Raw genomic sequence first — 17,814 nt, 5'->3', positions numbered from 1 at the left:
ATTTCTGATGTCTGTCAACACGTCTTCTTTCACTCCGTTATACAGATCAGTAATTGTTGTTAGTGACATGTACATTCTCTCAGACAAGTCATACTGTCTGTTAAGCATTTCTAACATTTACCGAAATGTTGGCTTTTCTATTTTGCAATGGAGCAAGCATTGATTTGCCAATCAAACGCCTTAATAAGCACTGAAGGCTCTGCTGCACCTGCATTCATGTTAGCGTTTGCTTGCTAACTTGCTAACTGCTAGCACTCAGTCTATGTATCCACTCATTAGTAGCCCCGCTTCCACGTACTAGGGGACAAAGAGGCTGACAGGAGGGTTCACTCTCTCCATTCATTCCATTGTGATACCAATGTGACACATGCAGAGTGAACCCTCTTGTTGTCCAGTCTGTGTGCTACAGAGAGAGGAGCAAAACAACCAGGCATATGCACATGTCAATTTATCGACTTATTGACTTTGGTTTTTTAAATTGTTCGATTAATCGATTTACTGATTATGGTGACATCTTAAAAGTGACAGCAAAACATCCTTCCATACTGCTTTTGACAGGTTTAACTAAATCAAATTGGTTTAAAATCCTAAAACCAAAGTTGTGTGCAAATCCTCCACTGAATGTGCTGTGCTTCATGACATGTTGACCTTTGATGATCATATTGGTACAGTAGTACAGTCGTTGTAGTATAATAGTGGTAGTTACTCTATGATAGAGATTTACCTAAAGCATCAGTTATTGGGATTACAGCGTGCTGATGGATGTTGTCTGTGAAACAGCCTTGCGATTTATAACCTGAGCAAACAGACGTGCACATCATTGTAAGTCATACGAAATGGTTCATTGGTCTTCATGATGTCGAAAAGGAAAAGCCATACATTTATTTTTATTGCAAGATCTATGCTGGGCAAACTGCTGCAATGCATTGTATCTTATTGACATGTCAACCCAGAAGCCATAACACCAGATCATCAGAGAAAATGATCCTCACATTTGCAACCAACCACACACAGCATGCTAAATCTGCTTTTTGCTGTTCTGCTTCATTAGTCTGGAATGAGCTGCTCGGCACACACATATCATAGGCCTAGGTTACATATTATATTTCAAAAATATTCTAATGCAGTTTTCACAGAACAGTGTCATGCATTATCAACATGGTGATTGTTTTGTTGTTCTCGGAGTTTACTCGACAGATAAAATATGCATAAAGAAATTAAATAATTGTCCCAATGGAATCATTTGAACTTACTGTTACATCAGTCCAGAATTACAGGGGAGGAGCTTGTTAGGATCTCCAAGGAGTTAGGAACACAGTCACCATGAAAACACACTTCGCTTTAATGGATTGAGATCCTGCAGTGCCCGCAAAGTGCCCTGCTCAAGAAGGCACATGCGCAGGCCCGTCTGACGTTTGCTAATGAACACCTGGATGACTTAGACAAGGTTTTGGAGAATGTGAGACCACAATTAAGCTCTTGACTTGCCATGTTTGGAGGCAGAGAAATGCTGAATATGACCCCAAGAACACCATCACAACTGCCAAGCGTGGATGTGCATACATTCTTCTTTGGGGCTCTTTCTTCGCTAAAGATATGGGAAGACTTTACTGCATTGAGGGGCTTATGAACGCGGCCTACAGTACAATCTTGGATGAGAACCCCCTGGCCTCAACATTGAAGAGAACGAGCATTTGCATTTGTATATCAGAAATGAAATGATCTAGACTAAAAAACGACAACAAATGAAATACTCGAACGACTGTGTGCAAGTGTAGTCCAAGGACTTCTGGGGTGCAAAAGTGACAGGCATCATTGTGCTGTGGGAAATGAGTTGAACATTAGCAAGTAATCATGCATGCTGAATGCATGCTGTGAATATGCTGTATGGCACAGAGCGAGGCTAGCAGACAGCATGATAATGACTGTGTGTCTTATTGGAAGATGAATCCTTGGGCTGATGCAGTGTGGAAGTTTGGAACTAAGAGCCAGCATTTATTTTCTCTAATCACTTTGACATAAAGTTTTTCTTTAGGCTTGTGTGTTAGGACGCTAGTCTTACCTTAATTGCTGACGGACATAGAGAAATGAGAAAACAATAGAAATGCATGATGTTAGCTTTTTGCCAATATCTGATATACCGATATTGTCTAGCCTCTCATTGCCGATACAAGCAGCAGCTCTTCCCTCAAACTAATATCAGGTCACATCTTGTGTAATGAATACATTATGCTTCTTCTTCCACTGTGATGTCTCTGATGCTACTGGATGCATTTAACAAATAAACACAGTTTGTGCAAAATAACACAAATATTACAATATGCAATGTAAATGATAGAAAAAGTGCTACATTTATTTTAAATATTTTGTCTCAACAAAATAGTTGTAATATGTTTACCGACTCTCAGTTCTATCTGGACGACAGGAAATACTTCGTTGGAATTGGTAACTGTGTCTCATGCCAAATGGCTGTGACCTGTGGGGTTCACCAGGGGTCAATCCTGGGACCTCCATTGTTCAATCTGGCATGCTTCCTTTAGGTCAGGTAATACGCAGCTGCAATGTGTCCTACCACAACTATGCAGACGACACTCAGATCTATGTGTCACTGATGGCAGGTGAACAGGGTCCTGCAGATTTACTTTGTCACTGCATCAAACAGATCAGTGTGTGGATTTATCCAGCTAAACTCATACAAAACTGAAATCATTGTCTGTGGCTCACAGAAACAAAGAGCGTTATTAGTCATCTTGAGACTCTCTCTCTAACACCAAATCATCAGATTTAAAATCTAGGATTAATATTTACTCAGATCTGAACTTTAACAGCCACATTAAATCAATAACATCAGCAGCTTTTTACCACCTAAAAAAATATTGCCAAAATTAAGGGAGTCGTGTCTTAGCCAGATTTAGAGAGACTAATCCATGGCTTTGTCTCCAGCAGGTTGGACTACTGTAACAGCCTTCTCACCGGGCTCTCTAAACGAGCTGTAAAACAGCTGCAGTACATCCAGAATGCTGCTGCTCGTGTCCTGGCTAGACCCAGGTAATGACAATATTAGTCCAGTGCTTAGATCTCTGCATGCACTGGCTTCCTGTCGCTCGGAGAATAGAGTTTATAACAGCTCTGCTTGTGTACAGGTCTTTTCTTTCTCTGAGAAGCTTAGGGAGCGGTCTCCTTTTTTTGTTTTTTTGTTAGTAGCCAGAGGGAGGCTCCCTCAAGAGAGGCAGCTGAATGAATCATTGCAGCGCCCTGGCAGCCACGGCCACTGAAATGCTTCACTGGGAAGAAATGCATGGGAAACCGTTAAAATAGTTGTAGTTTTTTATTCTAAAGTCGTATCGGTTCTTGTATACTTCTTAACCTCCTTTTGAGTGTTAAGTTACTGTGTGATGATTTTAGCGTCCCTTCTAAGATGACACAGTGGGTCAGACTGTTATATTGAGTAATGACCTCCTGCGATTTCCGATTGGTTGACAAGCTCGCCGTGAGTTTTCTCATAGTTCATGATTGGCTCCTGTCAAATAAAGAGCTACCCGGTCCACACGGACTCGTGCGTGCCACAATATGCCATTTTATGACGTATGTGTGGCTTATAGTCCGTTGCGGCTTATATACAGTATGTACAGTCTGTTTTTCTCTCAAAATTTAGTGGGTACGGCTTAAACCCTGGTGCGTCTACACCGGAAATGAGGTTAATACAAATATTCATAATTAATTCATTCAATCATTAATAAAATTGCCAATGATTTATGGTCAGTTAGTTGCTAAGTCCAGCCAATGTCCCTGCAAAGACATTTTGCTTGATGATTGCTATATTTTTTATTCAATCAGTCTTGTTCATTTTACAGATGTGCCTGTCAGTGAAGGTGTGTACTAAATTTTGTGGTAATTCAGTGGGTGTAAACCACATTGTGAGAAATTTGAAGTCAATCCGACTTATGTGATCTAAAATTGGAATTTAATAACAGTGCAACCTTGCAGTGTATTTGTCAGAAAATGATAGAATAGGCAACACAGTAAGGGTGCATGTGCCAAATATTTACACTTCAGGAGTAGAAGAGTTAGCCTACAAAAACAAATACATATAGTCGCTGTACTTGTACGGCATTCATCACCACTGTTATTTATTTAATATAAATGAATCTGTCCACTCCTTAAGGGGTCAATCCACTGCTACTGCCACTGCTAAACCTTCCAAATAATCATCATGAAAACCTCTCTGACACTGTTTAACATTCCTTTGGCACATAGTGATGGGTCACCAATAGACAACATGAATGGACATATTCTTTCTTTCAAGGACACAGTAAATGAGGCCATCAGCCACAGTTCCTTTTGAATTCATGACTGACTCATCTTTTTGTGTTCTCCAGTGTATCGAGTGTATTTCAAAGAATCTTTCAGTAATTTCTTACTCTTGCTTGTCAAAACAAAATATTAGTTGTTTGTCCGTTTGCTGATTCTAACTGACTGTGAAAGCTTTGGCAAATCAATTTAATGTTGGAGGGTGGGGTAAAGTGCAGTTTTCTTCTGAGTCGTGATTCCTATGGTGGTGATGTGTGTATTTGTGTAGTGTTTGCTCTTTATTGACATAATCCATACCTAATTTATTTTGGAAGTGTCAGTAACACGGTTCACAGTCGGATGATGATCATTTGTCTGATGATTACATCTACATGCTTTCATTGGCTTCACCTACACTTCTAAAGTTTAGTTTAGCCACCGTAGCCAGCGCCAGAATGTTGCTGCTATCTAGCTTTAAGTTTACCATTTTAAAATTATTATTTATGCATTTTACTGTATTCAAAGCTGCCTTTCATTGTTAAGAGCAAACTGTAAATTTAAGAGGTGGACGTTAGAGCCACGGCATAAGGATTAGTTGCTGACCGCTCACACAAAATCTACAGTGAGTGGTGCTATTTTGTCATTAGTTTTTCCTTCCAATTTTGCATAAATATTCTTTTACTGCAGGCCATGCATTACTCTCTATTCATGAAAGTAATGCATGGCCTATTTAATTTTCTGCACCACCAACCCATTCATTTCTCTATTAGTTTAACTGGAGCCTGCTTTCATTCAAGGTGACATCTTATCTCCCCCTTCAGTCTGCATCATGGAGATTATGCAAGCTTCAACTATGAGAGTCTGAACTAGATGTGAAATAAAATAATGTTTGCAACCCTGCTTCAATTTTAGCATCGTCTATCCGGTTGTGTAGCTTCTGCGGTTGTCGATTTGGAGCTCTGTTTTTTTATTTGATGCTAGGAATGTCTTTAATGCTTACAGCATTTGTCTTGAAGCGTTTCATACTTCGGCCTCTGAAATAACAACAATGTATAAAATGTTAATCACTCCTGGTTTTTGGAATGAGTGTCCAGAAGCTGATGGCATCCCTCAGAGTCACTGTATTAATAGATGACTAAGTAGGCCTCAGATAGATACCTGTGTGTGTTTGTAGATAATATTATTTGCAATCTCTATCTCTCAGAATGATTCTGTGACTGACGAGGCGTCATTTTATCAATTTGTATCTCGAAAAAAATGGGCCGCATGGTGGCCTAGTGGTTAGCATATTGGCCACACAGTCAGGAGATCCGGGTACTCTGGCTTCCTTGCAGATTCTAAAAATATACATGTTAGGTTAATTGGAGACTAATTCTCCATAGGTGGGAATGTTAGTGTGAAAGGTTGTTTGTCTATATGTGCCCTGCCATTGGCTGGCGACCAGTCCAGAGTGTACCCCGGCACTCGCCCAAAGCCATCTGGGATTGGCCCCCACCATACCCCCCCACGACCGTAATGAGGACATAGCGGTATAGAAAATAGAATGAAGATATTGAGAAATTGTCCATCTGATTATTACTTTTACCATGAGATGGTGCTATGTTTCCAATCTGGATTCTTTAGACATAAAACTACATCATATTTTAACACATGATGCACACAAAGTACAAATCATAGTGACTAACTATGCACCAAGTCATGTGACCACCTCATCTCACCAGCAGATGTCACTGCAGGCAATAAACAATTAAAATACACAACTACACAAAACTACACGAGTGTTGCAACGAAATAGCTTTCATAACCATTTCTTTCCACTCAACCATCACCTGCTGCATGCACAGTGTGCACAGTGTCAGTTTATCTTGAGTCCGCATGACTGAAAGGGTAAATCCTCAGGTCCAAGTAAACAGCTTTACAATAGATTTACATCACTTTCTCTGGGCATGCAGCCGGGAGCCTCTGCCCTGGCATATGGGAACAAACCAAGGACCCATAAGGTATTCAATCTATGTGCCATCACAATGCATCAGGCTTCTGTCTCGGCCAGGCTACCAATCACAAGAGCAGACTGTTTAGGGAGGTTTTAGCAGCCTGCCCCCTTCAGTACAAGGTCAATACTCACAGAATGAGAGGCTGAATTTAAACACACTCCCGGTTTGCAGCAAAGATTGAAACAAGGCCAGAGCGAGAAGATTTTCCCCAACACTAGTGTTAGCAGGACTGCACAAAAAATAAATAGCTAGATGATTTTCCCAAATAGGTGGTGGTGACACTGTGGTATGGGCAGGCGTATGTTATGGACAGCAAACACAGGTACATTTTATTGATGGCATTTTGAATGCACAGAGATGCTGTGACAAGATCTCGAGGCCCACGACCACATTCATCCACGGCCATCACCCCATATTGCAGCATTATAATTCGTGGCCCCATGTTGTAAGGATCTGTACGCAATTCCTGGAAGCTGAAACCATCCCAGTTCTTGCATGGCCATCATACTCACCGGACATGTCACCCACTGAGCACATCTGGGATGTTGTGGATCAGCTAGATAGTATTTGATTCAAATGGTGGTCACAACAGATACTGGCTTTTTTTTGGAGTGATTAGTGTTTTGTTTTTTTTTATTCATATTAATTGATTGAGGTCATCACAGGTCAACGTGGTATTGCACAGTACCTATATAGTGCATCATTCCATTTATAATTTATAGTGTTTTGGCCACACATGATTTTTTTTATTGTTCTGCATGAGTTACTTGCAAAATTGTGGTTATTAATCATAGTGTGCAAGCTCATTACGGCGGTCATATCTTGCAAAATGCACGTTATTGATGAAAGTCTTTGAAAATGCGGAAATTCTTCAGTAGGTCTGTAGCAGATGAAGATTTCCTCGTGTCAACGTCAGGGTACCCACGATTTCGTTGACAGTAATGCGCACATTCTGTGTATGGAGCATTCTTTTACCCGAGGGGAAAATGCAATTTTTTGCATTCAAATCCCCATGTCTTATCTTGCTATACCAATCATTTATTGTGTCTGCCTCCAGTGAAGGAATTTAGGAGATGGCTACAGTATGGAGAGTTATTCTAGGTTGAACACACACTCACACATCATCTCCTGCCAGTTCTTGTAATGGAACAAGCCTCCATGCGGGGGGGAACAAGGGGATGCTAGCTGTCATTCTTCCATGCTGGCTACAGGCCCAGAGAAATGGATGGGAAAAGGGGGAAAGGAGGGGCTGGACAAGAAATGAAAATTGCTGGCTTGGCTGCGTAGATCTGTGGTCAGGAAAATAACTCTCTGTCCAGGTAGAGTGGTTCTGTTTCTTCTGGGAGAGGTGATAAAAAACATCACATTTCACAGCATGATACACCTCAGTTACAGTGCCCTCCAGAAGTATTGGAACAGTGAGGTCAATTTATTTATTTTTGCTGTAAACTGAAAACATTTGAGTTTGACATCAAAAGACAACTACACGGCCCAAGAGCAACATTTCAGCTTTTGTTTCCAGATATTTACATCTGGATAGGATGCACAACTTCGAAGATCGCAGGTTTTTGTTTGAACCCACCCCATTTTCCATTTGAGCAGAAGCATTGGAACATGTGACTGACAGGTGCTTGCTTATTCAATCAATGAAGAGAACTTAATGTCTATGGTCTGTTTCACATTGCATTTAGAGGTGAAAACAACATGAAAACCAGAGAACTGTCTATGGGTGAAAAACAAGCAATTTTGAATCTGAGAAAAGATCAAAAAACAATCCGAACCATTACACAAACATTGGTCATAGCCAACCATTTGGAATATCCTGAAGAAGAAATATACCATTTGTGTATTAAGTAACAGACACTTGATGACACATTATAAGAGCTGTAAAGAGAGACCCTAAAACAACAGTTAATGACATCAGAAACAACTTGCAGAGGGAAGGCATGAAGGTATCACTATCTACTGTTCATAGAAGACTTTATGAACAAAAGTACAGTGGCTACACCAGAATATGCAAACCACTCATTAGCAAGAAGACTAGGCTGTAATTTTCCAAGAAGTACAGAGATGACCCTCAAATATTCATCGGCCCATAAAACATTTGTCTCACAATTGTTTGTTCAGGCTCATATACGTATGTACTTTTTGGCATATTCCACCCTGGCCTTCCTATTCCATCGCTGATGAGACATTTGCATCCGGTTCCCTCCTAAGTTGTGCATTTGATCCAGACATAAGTAGTTTTCACTCGCTACATTGTAATTGGAACATTGCATCTTATTGTGTTTTTTCAAAAATTAAGTAATTCATAAATGATCGTGTTTTGTCGTTGAATATAGGCTATTATTAGTAAAAAAAAATATATATATTCATATTTAACCAAATTGTACGTATTTATGGCCTAAATTAAGCATTTCCAAGCATAAATGTCATAAATAAAAAAATGTCTAAATGAACGAAAATACAAATTGAATTCAAAAGATGTTAGCTGAGTACTTGCAGCAGGTCAGCAGTGTAGAGAGTGGCCGACAGCAGCTCCTGTGTAAATTTTCACTGCATGTGTTCTCTGCTTGTTAATAAGGCCATTGAAGTGCATTGTGAGTCTCTCCTTAAATCATAAACAGAGGCAGCAAAATAGTACTGTATTCTACATGGGTCTCTAGGTGTAAATAATGTTATATTGATGAGACAATAGCCACCAGGAAGTACGCTGTCAATACTATCGTGTGAGTCTGTCTTATATCTGTCTTATGTCTGTCTTACATCTTATATCTAAGATGGCTTATTTTCTATTATTATGTCTACTATACGGGGTAATACAAGTGTAAAGGTAACTAGAGGGCTGTAATAATGGTAAAAAACAAAAAAACGTATTTAGAAGCTCATAAACATGTTTTCTATGCTCTAACTACAAAAATATTCTATTTATTAATATTGAATCCTACTTCGTGGAAATTCACTTATCGCAGTCAGGTTTGGAACCAATTAACTGCAAGAAACGAAGGATGACTGCACCTAGAAACAAACACTGAAATGTTATTCTTGGGTTTCGTATTTGTCCTTTGATGTCAAACCCAAATGGTTTCAGTATACAGCAAAAATAAAGAATTTGACCTCACTGTTCCAATGCTTCTGCTAGGCACTGTATATGCCTTTCTCAAATCATTGCATTTCTTTTCAGCATCACGACAGCTCTTGCTCTTATCGGCAACAACCTCTCCCACCGTCTTTTCGGGTTTTCATATTTTGCTGTGTTTTCAATACTAAAGGGAAGATTTTGTCTCACTTTCCTTTTGCTTGAAAAATGTTTCCATCATGCATGCATGGGGAGCATCGTTTTGTCGCTCGAAACTTAACAGTTTTTGTGCCATCTCTTTTTTATGCTATGTCTAATCATGTGGGAGGTCTTTAGAATCAAATACATTTACACTACTACATTCCATCTGCTGTAACTTGACCGAGCACACATGGAAAATCTCATATATTGCATTTGACCCGGAAGGAACATTTTAATTGCAGGAGAGTGATCTTTTGACCGTCTGTCTATTGTTTCTTTGACAGTGCCAGCAGTGTGAGGCAGATAGAGTGGCCGCACTATCGCAGCCAGCTAAAATATGAAATTGAAGGATTATGGTAAGTCTTAGCAGAGTGTTGTGCCCTCCATTGCTTCAGCATCCCTCTGACTTTGGGATTTTGTCGCCCCATGTAAGGGACTTTTAAGCTCTGAAGGTCTGTATTTTGCAATGACAGTATGTGTACCCCTATATTTTAATGCTCCCTTGAGTTCAGATTTATGCCTAAAAGATACCAGATCACCCTGGTCCTCACTTGTCTAACCCTTTCTAAATGTGTCAATGGCGACACAGAATTGTAACAAGTAATAGTATTGGGAGTAAGTCTGTCTGGTTTGTATGCTGCCATTTGGGATGGGACATGAACAGACATATTGGCATGAGAACACAGACAAAGAACATGAGAGAGATGCAAGAGAGATCGTGAAGAAGGAAAGATTGACTGTAGGACCGTTTACACAAACAACATTGACGGACTAGGGAGCTGTTACTTAATTGTGCTTATAACGCTTTTCTACTGCTCAACTAATGTGTCCACTTGAGTCATATTACTTGCATAAATAGAATGCTACAATTAAATTCCACACCCATACATACAGTGAATGCTTATTTTGCTTTTAATGTTGTAAAATTCTGTTGAATGACTATTGTTTTTTTAACGCAAGAGTCACGTTTCCATTCCCTGTAGTTTGGACAAACAGGAAGCGATTCAACAGGAATGCGTGTTAGACCTTAGTCGGACAGACATGGCTACAGAAAAAAGGTCTTACGGAAGGCAAGTTTAACTTTAAACTTGGTTCTGATGCAACTGAGTTACCACTCGGGTTGCGCATCGAATCTTGAACATTGATGGGAACCGGGACTAACATTGTTCATATTTTTCAATTTCGATTCCTAGTTTTGATGCTCACTTCGCCAACCGGAAGAAATAGCCACAGAAACCAACAAAGAAGAAGCCGTTGTTGCTTCCTCCATATTTGTTGAAGACTAAGTGGGAGGCCTCCTGGTCCTCCCCTCCTCCTTCAGACACAGAGGGGGGCGTGGCAGGAGCCCCAGTCAGTGGCAGTCATGATATGGTTGTTTTTTTATATCATGCTTCAAAGAAATAGTGATATATTAGTAATATTGATTTATCTCCCAGCCTTAGCTGAATTTGGCTAATATTAGTCAAATAATATGCATACTGAAGCAAATGTGACATATGTTTGACTAAATTAAGCATTTTCAAGCATAATGTCTAAATGAACCAAAATACATTTATAAGGCATTTAGAAAACACATTCAAAGATGCTGTGAATAATATGTAGTACTCCACACTAGTCACTAGGTGTCAGTAATGTTACTGTATTGTTCGGTGACACATACCAACGCTAGACATGACTGCCAGAACAACAGGCTTTTATTGAAGGTTTGAATGATCCCACAACAGGCACAATAATCCTCTAATAATAAAACTCAACACTGAACCCCCAACGTCACTTTATGTCCGCCTGCCACTTCAGTCCCCTAGGGAACACATTTGTAGCAACACACACAAGCATGAGTCTTATTTATGTCTTAAATGGATTATTTACTCTTATTATGTCTACTATATTGGGTAATATGAGGGAGAAGGTGACTATAGGGGTGTTATTTCATATATAGAGGGCTCTAATAATGTTAAAACCATATTTAGAAGGTCGTAAACAGGTTTTCTATGCTCTAACTACAAAAATATTCAATTTATAAATAAGGAATCTTACTTTGCAGAAATTCTCTTATCACGGTTGGGTCTGGAACCAATTAACCGTAATTAACAAGGGGTTACCCTACAGCAGGGGTCACTAACGTTTTTCCTTGTGAGAGCTACTTTTACAAAATGAAAATGGCCAAGAGCTACTCATTTTTGTAACATTTATTTTCAGAGCTTATTTTAAACCCAAACAAAGCGAATATGCTTGTTTTACCAGAACATGAACAAAATGCTGGTGTCCACAACTCACATTTTGTATTTCAGAATGCATTTCTTTCTACTGTTCTTTCATTATTAACTGAAGACCTGAATGAAAAGCAGGCTTGCGGGTGCCTCATGTGGTCGTGGGGGGCTACCTGGTGCCCGCGGGCACCACATTGGTGACCCCTGCCCTACAGTATATTATACAATGAAACAACAATCATCAGTTTAAAGCAGGTATACAGTAGTTATGCACGCGTGCGGTATCATAATGTGAAAAATATCTCCTTTTAAAAATAATACTCAGAAAACGTGCAGCCAATCAACATCAACGATCGATTTTTTTCCGAACAGGAAAATCTAGGAGCAAACATCTCAAGATTCTAATTCTAATTCCAATTTGGATAAGCACACCGACTACCACGATCCATCCGAAATTGTAAAAACAAAGCATGTGTAAAGCATGTGTAATTTCTGTCAGTTCTCTGACAGTAGATCAATCAAAATATTTGATAGTGGAGAAGAAAAAGAAAGAATGCTGGCACGGCCCCAGTGCGCTCTTGGATGAAGAGCTGCAGGCAGCAATACGGCTGCATCTATTAACTTCTTTTCCGCTGTACTTTCCTGATGATTCCCGGACACTTGCTGTGTGCAGCATACTATGGGATCCAGTTATTGTATCCCAGTTGTTCCTAGAATGAGGAAAAAAGGACATAGGTTGAATGACCTCTTTATTGAGACGGCAAAAGTTTACATTGCTGCTGCCGGCATTATGCAGACAGCAGATGAGAATGAAAGCTCACAATTTTTACTAAATCAAACAGGCCTGAAATGCTGAGATCTTGGGGCTTGCGGTCCAGGTGTATGCTTTAGGATGATGTCTTTGTCAGCCCACAGCTTTGTAAGGTACTTTTTGGTCATGCTGGATGCTAAATCTTGACTAAGAAAGTCATCATCAAAGTGCACACAGTCACAGAGGCTTTCTGAGGCAGCGGGGAGGCTTTGATTCGTCTGTCTTGTTCTTAGGCCTGCTTCGCCCCCATGAAACGCTGCATTATTGATAAACCTCCGCATCCACAAGGTTTTTCCCGTTTCCAAGAGAAACTTTTTACGCCAAAGTCTGTGGAACAGAGAGCTCGTAGGAGCACAGTTTCATGTTTCAAGATGATATTATCTTTTGTGCATTATTTTGTGTCATTAAACTATTTGATAAAGTGTTTTGAAGCATTGCTGATTTTACTTTCATGAATAGTCTAACATTTCCAACTGTGTTCGTAAAACAAATTTTTATGACAAAACGTCCCTGTTAGCATGGAACCCGGAACCCCGGCTATGATCAGTGGCCCGCTGTTGACTCTGTAGTTCATTGCTAACTAACACAGTTACGCCACATGTCTCTGCTTTTCTTTTGATCACGGCTGCAAAGTAACGCACAATGGAGCCAAAGGGAGTTGCAAATGTCAGCATTTTGATAAAGAAGGAGTTTGGAGAACATTATTGTGAATGATTATGACCTTCTAAATATGGCTTTTACCATTATTAGAGCCCTATAGGCATTAAAAAACACCCCTATATAGTTACTACTTAATATAGTAGATATGATACGCGATAATAAGACATAATAACTCACACATTGGCCTTTGGAAGTTCCTTGTTATTGTAATATCTCGAACATAATGTGAGTTGATCGCTTTGCATTAAAAAAAATTGACATCAGGCTATCGTCCATCCTCACTGTGACGTTTGCCACTTGACTGATATACAGGGCAGTCAGTCTGAATGCAGAATGCAGTCCAGTCGTCCCCCGTTACATCGCTCCCTAATGCTGTCGCCCTTTTTCAAACATTAATTAATTAATAAATGATTCCTGTTTTGTGGTTGACTAGTATTAGTCAGAAAATTGTCATATTTAAGCAAATTATATGTTTTTTTTGGTCCAAGTTAAGCACTACAAATACAGTATAAGCCATTAGGACCACCAACTTGTGAATGTAGTATTTTATATTGGTCACTAGGAGTCAGTATTTGTTAGAACACCACTGAAGCACCAGACTTGAACAACCGGCTTTTATTGCAGGTTTAAATTATCACAATAATAATAATATAATAAAAATAATCATCAGAATAACATGGGTTACTGTTGTAGCCATAGCCCACACAACAAGCTAAAACTCAAGTGTGAACCCACAATATCACTTCCTGTCCGCAATCGATTCCGCTCCCCTACAAGGTGTCTTAAATGGCTTATTTTCTCTGACTATCTCTACTATATTGGGTAATATGAATGTAAAGGTGACTATATGGGTGTTATTTTATGTCTAGATGGCTCTAATAATGTTAAAAACATATTTAGAAGGTCGTAAATGTAAATGTTTTCTGTGCAATAACTCTGAAAATATTCCATTTATGAAGAAGGAATCCTACTTTGTGGAAATTCACTTATCGCAGTCGCATCAGGAGCCAGTTAACCACGATAAACGAGGGATTGCTGTAGTTCTAGAGATGAAGTTAAGAGTGACGCTTTACACAACAAAGACTATTGATTATTAAAGAGCATTAAAGCGGTAAACAAAATGAAATGTTGCTTAATGTTGTGAACCTATTTGCTGCTGCCCACGCTGAAGACCTTGCGTTGAGATGAGAATAACACTTTTGTTAGTGCAGCACAAGGATGTGGAGGCCCCCAATGTCTGGGTTTCCCTTGTGACCCCAAATGACTAAATAAACCCCTGCTCACTGGTACACATTTCCACAACAATTAGATGTGTGGCGGCATCAGTGCCAGCGACTTTGCACAACAAAGCAGGAGAAGAAATGCCTAACATGCAACTTCACATCCTTGTCCAGCCATTCACCATTTACACACGTTTTGTCCAGGATCATCTGTTACAGCTCTGATAGGGATGTCTCATGACTCATGATGTCTCTGACCTGTTATAAACATAAAAGTATTGGTATAAAATTTGATATTGGATCATATCGTTATCGTTTTTTCTGTCGATAATGATATTGGTGCACAATCATCAAACTGCTCCGTGCTGGACAGACCAACAAGCTCAGTATGTCCACGGTAAATAGTGGCACTAATGAGAAACAGGTACCGCTACGCATGCTTCCCAGCGACCACAAAGCGGCTGCACATAACAGGAAACAGGAAACAGAAATCTACAAAAAGAGCACCGACCGGAAAACGTCACGAAAACATAAACATGACATAAAGCGCTGTTTATGCAAGAGGAACCTAAGGTGTCTTCCTTCCGTACTTCCGATGACGTCACACAACGGCACATTTTCTTTAACTTGTATATTGCGATATCTGTTTTTGTTTTTCTTTGCACCAACAGTGTTTATTTGTGAAATGCATCCAATAAACGAAGCATAATGTGTTGATTACACAATATTAGTTTGAGGGAAGAGCTGCTGCCCGTATCGTTTCATATCGGTATTGGTGATGAAGTGCTGGACAAAAGGAATTTATAGGATAGTGAGCAAAAACAACAACAACAAACAAATATGCTATGTTTTAAAAATATTTGAAGTTATTTTTATATATCATGAAAACAAAGCTGGGCCGCACGGTGGTCTAGTGGTTAGCACATTGGCCAATACAGGAACAGCCTAGAGATCGGGAAGACCTGGGTTCGATTCTCCCCTGGGCATTTCTGTGTGGAGTTTGCATGTTCTCCCTGTGTGCGCGTGGGTTTTCTCCGGGCACTCCGGCTTCCTCCCACATTCCCAAAAACATGCAGTTGAGGTTAATTGGTGACTCTAAATTGTCCATAGGTATGAATGGTTGTTTGTCTATATGTGCCTTGCGATTGGCTGGTGACCAGTCCAGGTTGTACCCCGCCTGTCGCCCGAAGTCAGCTGGGATAAGCTCCAGCATGCTCCAGGGGTATAGAAAATGGATGGATGGATGGATTAAAATAAAGCCTTTTGGATTAACCCTAATAATATGTGGCTTGTGTGGTAATTTAAGTCTGTGTCATAACATACCAAATTATTGTGAGAAGTCCTAGCTGACTGCTGTGGGAAGAATCTAAAAAGAATGCATGTACTCGTCACTGTTTAATATGGTTGCGGTGAAGACTCCATCACTGTCAAACTCATAATCACAGTAAATAACCCCCTCAGGTGTGATTGCTATGATTCACTTAATTGAGATTAAAGGCAAACAGTCATTTTATCTAGCTTTAGACTCGAGACGTTGAGAATCATCAGAGATTAAAATCCAAACTTTCCTTGCCGGGGGTTATTTTTAAAAAGATGTTAGAGCATTACCCTTTGAAAGAACAAACATGCCGCATTCATCTGAAATATTATTTATTTCGTTTTTTATTCAATCATTCATCGTTGAACATGATGTCAGCATCTGACTTGAAAGTTGTGCATCAGACCCCAAAAAGCAGAAATGAATTGCGCTGTTGTCAGTGTGTATTGGAATTGTGTGAGCTCCTGGTAGACAGTCAGATCAGATTATTCACAGTTTCCTGTTATCCGCCATGATCCCCATGTCAGCGTGTTCTGTGCTGCTGGAAAACAGCTCATGAGTAGGCAAATTTGCACAAGATAAACTACGATGGCAGAGAGCTGGGGATGTGTTTTACAGCAGAGGATTAGCACCAACAGAACGGTTGGTGTGTCTTCACAATACTTCCTGTTGTGTGGCGAACACTAGATGCTCTTCTTTTTCTTTAAATGTGTTGCGTTCAGCAGAGAGCCGTGGTTATTTTTGCACTCTGAGACGCAAATGATATCTCATGATGACCAGCAGATGCAGATTAATTTCCCTTGTCACAAAGCGGAAGGCAAGCTTTATTTTTTAAGCAAATTCCAACACACCCGATACACATCATTTAATGAAAATGCAGCTCGAGAGCATGTGTGTTTGTATGTGTAATCTTCTTTCGCTACGGTGCCAGATGCACGTTCCGCAAGTGTTTGCTTTTCAGATCTCATCAGAGGAGGCTCAATGTGTACACAGCTACGCCACATTAGGCCCTAGATCTTTTTATGTATTTTGTTTTAACTCTCCTCTGCGTCAAACACGACCTCTAATTTGTCTTATTTGCCACTTCAAGGCTTACAGTGTGGCGGCAAAGTTCCTGCATAATGGGTCGTATGCTAATAAGCAGGTGTCAACTGCATTTTGTTCAAAATCAGAATCATTCACTTTTTGAAACTCGGAGTGAAAAAAATCTCTGCGCTTATAGGTCTAATCAACTGCGTTTTTTTCACCTAAGACTTTCGCAGCATATCTAGCATGTATCGAAAGTAAGTTGATTTACATCAGTTTGCATCGTAACAGTAGTAGTAGTAGTACTATTAATCCCACAGCAGGGAAATTCATCTGTTACAGCAGCAAGCAAGATACACAAGTATGTACACAAGTAAAGAATGCATAGTCATTGACAATGCATGCAATGCATAGACATAGTGAATAAAAAATGGTTCAGGTGTTGTAGAGCCTGATAGCGGTCGGTATGAACAGACATTGAAATTTGCCCTCTTGCTTACTCTTATTTACTGTAAATTCCAGACTATAAGCCGCTACTTTATTCACATGCTTTGAACCACGTAAACAATGATGTGGCCAATTTATGGCTAAGTAAACTACAGTTCCCATAATGCTTAGAGTGCAGATTCAGGAAGTAGTACGTTGGAGTAGTAAAGTGGACGCTTAGCCGCATCACTATGTAAAAGCGGGGGGAAAAAGTAGCATCTTAATACCCTGGAAATTACGATAAGTTTGATCAAGTGTAGAATTACTATGGCTTCTGCTTGGACTGCTTGGACCGCGGCAGCTGTTCTCCAACGAAAAAAAGCATTTCACATCGCACTCATTGGAGCTAACGAGAGACGCTTGGAGCATTGAGTGTAGTTAGAATTCCAATGTTTATAGTGTGTCATTCTGTGTAAATATCCAGTGTTACGACGTGAACACCTGTAGCTTATAGACGAGCGCGGCCTATATACTGTATGTACAAAAATGTTTTTCTTTTTAAGTCTGGTGGGTGCGGCT

The 17,814-nt window shown here is 39.9% G+C and overlaps 1 protein-coding gene across 11 annotated transcripts in view; it reads left to right on the top strand.

Annotated features, from left to right (window-relative positions):
- The window catches only part of dlgap2a (discs, large (Drosophila) homolog-associated protein 2a), a 231,235-nt gene that overhangs the window by 24,653 nt on the left and 188,768 nt on the right, over positions 1–17,814 (top strand). The window contains exon 1 of one of the 11 annotated variants that reach the window (XM_054796876.1): positions 2,985–3,048. The exons of 9 other annotated variants lie outside the window; for them this stretch is intronic. In XM_054796876.1, coding sequence (XP_054652851.1) covers positions 3,018–3,048 — 31 coding nt within the window. In that variant the 5' untranslated portion in view covers positions 2,985–3,017. Of the gene's footprint in view, positions 1–2,984; positions 3,049–17,814 lie in introns of those variants that run through there. One more of the 11 variants, XM_054796875.1, reaches the window with a different exon arrangement.

The sequence above is a fragment of the Dunckerocampus dactyliophorus genome, chromosome 13 (assembly GCF_027744805.1).
Source record: "Dunckerocampus dactyliophorus isolate RoL2022-P2 chromosome 13, RoL_Ddac_1.1, whole genome shotgun sequence".
Lineage (NCBI taxonomy): Eukaryota > Metazoa > Chordata > Actinopteri > Syngnathiformes > Syngnathidae > Dunckerocampus > Dunckerocampus dactyliophorus.
The sequence above is the reverse complement of the archived record's forward strand: the minus strand, read 5'-3'. Positions and strand labels throughout refer to the sequence as shown.